The sequence below is a fragment of the Barbus barbus genome, assembly GCF_936440315.1.
Source record: "Barbus barbus genome assembly, chromosome: 28".
Lineage (NCBI taxonomy): Eukaryota > Metazoa > Chordata > Actinopteri > Cypriniformes > Cyprinidae > Barbus > Barbus barbus.
The window spans coordinates 26,383,156-26,389,155 of NC_136756.1; the positions used below are offsets into that span (position 1 = coordinate 26,383,156).

At 36.8% G+C, this 6,000-nt stretch overlaps 1 protein-coding gene across 1 annotated transcript in view; it reads left to right on the plus strand.

The window, feature by feature from the left end:
• Window positions 1–5,748, plus strand: part of LOC306847876 (glutamate receptor-interacting protein 2-like) — a 34,401-nt gene extending 28,653 nt beyond the window's left edge. The window contains exons 20-24 of the mRNA XM_079382097.1: window positions 1,717–1,867; window positions 2,913–3,033; window positions 3,673–3,834; window positions 3,921–4,067; window positions 4,713–5,748. Coding sequence (XP_079238223.1) covers window positions 1,717–1,867; window positions 2,913–3,033; window positions 3,673–3,834; window positions 3,921–4,067; window positions 4,713–4,904 — 773 coding nt within the window. The 3' untranslated portion in view covers window positions 4,905–5,748. The remainder of the gene's footprint in view (window positions 1–1,716; window positions 1,868–2,912; window positions 3,034–3,672; window positions 3,835–3,920; window positions 4,068–4,712) is intronic.
• The last annotated feature ends 252 nt before the right edge of the window (window positions 5,749–6,000 follow it).

A 6,000-nucleotide genomic window follows, 5' to 3' on the forward strand; every position in this document is an offset into this window, starting at 1 on the left:
TACTGTTGTTTTCTCAGCCGATCAGGTAGTTGCTGGTGTCGCTGGTGGTTTCCAAACTCTTGATTTCTCCATGCCTTTTATTTTTACTAGAGCTCTAATTGACTTCCTCTTTTCTTTTAGCATCTAAATTGCTTGCTTTTCTCTCAAAGTCAGCTCCCTCATCTTCATCCTGGTTTGTGTGTGTCATCATTGAATGCAAGTTTCAGAACGCAGAAGTAATGGATATAACTGATACGACACATTCCCTGCTTTTAATATCTGAAGAATTAATGCAACAGGACACAGCTGATCACTTAGAAAGACCTGTGAGGCAACTGCTCCAATACTTATGCTCACATCAGATAGTGGGATGAACTCTAAAAGTGCTGAACTTCTTAGCTGGTAAAACATCTATGTGTTGAATCACCCAATAATAAAATGTGACATTCTGTAGTTTTGTCTCATATTCATCTTTTAATCTTATTTGCAAATGTCTTGACTCCACAGCCAACAGAGCAATTATGTCTTTACTGTTCCAATACTTTTGGAGGGCTGTGTGTGTGTGTGTGTGTGTATGTATGTATAATAAAATACTAGATAGGGAGATAGATATTTTTAATTATTTTACTCTTTCTTTTTTTATATTTTTTGAAGCTACACTGTATGTTGTATGCGTTTATTTATTCTGTATTTTATACCTCATATAGAATAAAACACCAGATAGATAGATAGATAGATAGATAAATATTTTTTGAAGCACTTTGCGTGATCAGTTGTTTAAAGTGAGATAGGAATATGAATAGCTATCCATAAAATTATCTATTAGCTAGTTTTGTCTTAAAATGCATATTGTTCTTTTACTTCCTCAATTTCTTTAAAAATCCTTGATCTTCATAAAGGACATTAAAATCCTCTGATATTTTTAATCTCAGTCAAAACCATTATTAATAGCCTGCATACAGTTTTTTTTGTTTTTTCCTTTGCTCTTCTGTCCACATTCATTCTAGTTTTGTCTATACATAAGCATCAACGTGCAATTAATTTGCAATTGCAAACTCAGTTAAAATTCCTGATGTGGTGAAACTCAAGTAATCCCCTGAGGTTGCCAGGTATTTATTCCAAGAATCAATATACTTTAATTCAGGGATCATCAAACTTGATCCTGTAGGGCTGGTGTCCTGCAGAGTTTAGCTCCAACTTGCCTCAACACCCCTGCCTGGAAGTTTCTAGTATGCCTAGTAAGACCTTGATTAGCTGCTTCAGGTGTGTTTGATTAGGGTTGGAGCTAAACTCTGCAGGACACCAGCCCTCCAGGACTGAACTTGGTAACCCCTGCTTTAATTAAAGGATCCGTTTTTATCTTTCTTCGCTGACGAATAAACCGTTTGCCTGCCACGGTACATTATAAAAGTATCCAAAAACTTGCATCCCACAGCTGTGTAACTTTTCCTGTGATGGCATTTTTAAAATAGCCTAATTCTGAAGGTAAAATGTGACCCTGGCAATATTGGAGATTGTCAACATTTAAGTGTAGTTTATTCATACCTATGTAATATAACAAGCAACATTTCTATACAGTGACTAGATGCTGTCAAGCTCCAAAAGGACAAAAAAAGATCAATAAATACCAAACACTATATTCCTTAGTCGTTATTTTTTAGAAAATCTTCCCCTTTATTACAGCTCTCAAATCTAACTCATGTTTGAGCATAATCAATCCTAAACCTTTATTTTCAGGTGTCTATATTCATAGGGCGTCTGATTTCACTCATCATCCCAATGACTGGAGACAGACCAATCACAGGAGCCCGCTGATCTCCAGAAGACACGCCCACCGTCCTGCAATGTATGATGGGAGTCTGGGCGAGGAGGACTGGACATACTCTGGGTGAGAGTTAGCTTAGGGACACAGCTTGTTGATTCTGTTGGTACAGTACTTCATCTTTTTCTTTTTTTTATCTCAGAGATACTAGAAGGTTAAAGAAGCATAACAGCTGATTTCTTTGAGAAGGACACTTCAGATTGTTTTATAGTTTTGCTTACTAACACACAATCATGTGGCTATTCTTTCTCTTGGTTGGTCAGTTATTATTTCCCATGTATGTGCGCTTAGAAAGGAAGCATGCAGGTGAATCTCATGAAATCTGTGAAAAACATGCCCAGGTCATATTTCCAAGAAATATTATTTGAAGACATTCATACATTATGGTATTATTTATTGTACTATACAATTTAGCCTGATTTAAAAAATATATATATTTGTATTAAAAACTAATTTTATTCTATGCAAAATATAATTATTGATTTGTTGTAAACTGCCCTGGGCATGTTGTCATATTGACATAATCTTTGGTTATTTTTTGTCCTAACTAATTATATACACTACCATTCAAAATTTTGGGGTTTTCTAATGTTATGATCAAGTGTATTTTAATATATTTTAAAATGTAATCTATTCCTGTGATCAAAGCTGAATTTTCAGCATCATTACCCCAGTCGTCAGTGTCACATGATCCTTCAGAAATCATTCTAATATGCTGATTTGCTGCTTGTTAAAGATGCTCACAGTGCTTCCACTGTCTCTGTATGTTCCTACTCTTCTCTTTTCTATTTTTTTCTCAGGTTTTCTGTCTCTCGTCTGCCTTACTAATCATCCGTGGGCCGCTTGCTGTCATCCGCCTTTGTCTGCTTCTTTTTTATCGCTCATTTTTTATCATTTTATTCTTTTATCGCTGGAACTAGTTCATGGCCTCTTCAGACACATCTGTGTGTTTCTCTTTCTTTAACCGCTGGTTTTCTAATAGCTGAGAAGGATCTTGTACAGTGACTGTTTCAATCATGCCGTACAGTACAGTTATATAAAGAGAGAGAGAGCTCCGTTTCCAATAGTACACCTGGCCTTACATTACCCAGGTTGCTTTGCATTGACACAGATCTGTCAGTCCCGCACGCTGTCACAACCACAACAATACAGACGCTCAGGAGAACTATTGGTCACAAGCACTTCAGGACCTGGAGACCTGCGGCCAATCAGAAATCCTGCGGGAACTTGAGGTAAATCAACTCTTTATCAACACTTTATAGGTACTTTGATTAAGTCAATGTGTTTTGGCTTTCTAATTTCTATTACGTAGACATGGACAACGTGGAAAAAAAAAATCATTATAGACGTAATTCTTTACTGTTCCAATACTTATTGGGTGCACTGTATATATATAAAATACAGAATAAAACTCAACCTAAATCTGTACCATGACATTATTTTTTTTGACCAATATCTCTGCCAAGATATAAGGATATTTTTTACCAAAATCTCTCCCACGATAACATTTTCTTAGCCAAAATCTTCACCATGGTAATTCTCAACCAAAATATTTATGAAGATATAAGGATTTATTTTTTTAAACAAAACCTGTCATTTTCGACCAACATCTTTACCAAGATGATTTTTAACCAGTCTTTATCATAAGTAATCATCTCATTAGAGTGATTTCTGAAGGATCGTGTGACTCCAGCCGCATTTCCATTATCCTTCAAATTGAGTGAACTGAAATTGCTCAATGAAAACACGTCAATTTCACAAAAACTCCCAGAAATTTCAAAAAGGGTTTTACACTGCATTCGAAAAAGGGATGTATCTTTCCAAATCATATGTGGTGCAGTTTGTATTGGAGTGCTTTATTTCCTTTCTAGGCTACCATGATGTCAGGCAGCACGCTGAGTTTGGGAGAAGATAGCAAGAAGCAGAATGAAAGCTGGACCAAAGCTCTCGCACTGAGCCCAGAGAGAACCTCAGAGAACACAGCTATACTGGAGGAGGACATGAAGGACACCATGCCATTAGAGCTTCATAAAGTAACGTTCACTTTCCCAGCAGTTAAAATCATGTTGACATCACTACTAAATGACCGACGGATCTTCATTTTCTCCCTCTGGCTCAGATCTGTATACAGAAGGATGTTGACAGCAGGGATTTTGGGTTCAGCGTGTCCGATGGTCTGCTGGAAAAGGGTGTTTATGTGAACATGATCCGTCCGGATGGACCTGCGGACCAAGCTGGGTTACGCCCATATGACCGTATTCTACAGGTGATGTATTGTACCAGCTGACCTTGTGACCTTTTCTTAAAGGAAGAGTTCACCTAAAAATGGAAAATGTCACTATTTACTCACACATGTGTCACCTGTGTTCCTTTAACCTGACATTTTTCTTATGGGGGTCAGTACGATTGTATCAAAAGTGACAGTGAAGACATTTATAGTGTTACAAAAGATTTCCATTTCAAATACTGTAAATTGTTATTTGAAACATTCTATTCAAAGAATCCTAAAAAATCAGTTTCTACAAAAATATTAAGCACCACAACTGTTTTCAACACTGATAATAAAAATAAATGTTTCTTGAGCAGCAAATCAGCATATTAGAATGATTTCTGAAGGATCATGTGACGGAAGACTTTAATGATGCTGAAAATTCAGCTTTGCATCACAAGAATAAATTACATTTGAAAATATATTCAAGTAGAAAACAGTTATTTTAAATTACAATAATATTTCACAATATTACAGTATTTTTGATCAAATAAATGCAGCTTTGGGAAGAATAAGAGACTTAAAAAAACAACTTACAGACCTAAGGCTTTTGAATGGAAGCATATATTAAGTATACTCTGAAAAAACAGCTCCTAAACTGAGCTCAAACCTGCTGTTTTTGTTTCTGATTATTTTTAACAGGTCAATCATGCACGGACGCGTGATTTTGACTGTTGTCTAGCTGTGCCGTTGATCACAGAGGCCGGAGAGCATCTGCAGCTGGTCATTAGCAGAAACCCTCTCGCTCAGGCACACGTTTGGCCACCTAAAAACTGTCAGGACCCTGAACTGTCTGTGGTTTCTGCACCAAATCCAAGAAGAGTTGACCTCTGATTCCCAAAAATGAGCACAATTTTCAGTTGTTTCACACAAATGGTTCTCTCTCAACTGCACAATGGACACATGAGCACTATTTTTAATTATCACTTTCATTTTTTTTGTCACAAGTTAGGACCCACTACTGTTTTTTCATGTTTTTTTAAATGATCCCGCACCAAACAAGCCACATCTTCAAAGTTTATTTGACCACTCACACAGGCACATGAGTTAAATTTGTACACTTTATTACACAAAACATGTCAAGTTCATTTTCATATACATGCCACTTTTGTTTCTAATATAAATAAATGACACTCATTTAGTTTCTGCTGTCAACAATAATGCTTTTATGTTGATGCAGATCTGCAGGTTTTTACAAAACACAGACAAACTTCAAGCCATCGACAAATGGTGAAAATCTTTCTCTGAGATCAAAACTATGGCAGTTTGACAATTGATATTTTTGAAATTTTCTGACGAAAGGGTAACATTTTTCTCTGTTCAAGAGTGACGTCTTGATGTGAATGTTTCAGGTGCATGTGATGCGGTTCGGTGATGTCATTTGTGTACCGTAAGGAATTTTGTGAGGATGTTATGGCTTTACGTCCTGATGCAAATCAGGAATACATTTTAACAGATTTTAAGTGAAGTCCTTCAGAGGAGCTTGTTTTAAGTGTAACTTTTAAACGCAGATCCTTCTCTGTATATCATTTACCCACAATCCTCTATTCGGTGTATAAACCCCTTTTCCTGGATGTTAAAAATGTAGAATGCAATGAATAAGGTGTACATTTAATATTCTTGGGTTAGAAATGATTATTTCCTTTTTTAAAGAAAATAAAGGATAAAAACCAGAATGAATGTAACCCTGTCTGTGTTAAGACTACAGGCTTTAACTGAAGACAGGTGCATGTTGGGATGTCTCGCTGTGGCTCCAGCTCGTGTGCCCGTCAGGACGCCGTTCAAGGGTTTGATATGGTAGACAGTGTTGGCACGAGGTGGAGATGAGCTGTCCTACACCTCACCGCACTGTCAGATACTGGAAGCCAAAGCAGCTTGACACGACTCCTATTTTAGTCCAAGGGCAGATTCTGATTCGAGGAAACGTGAA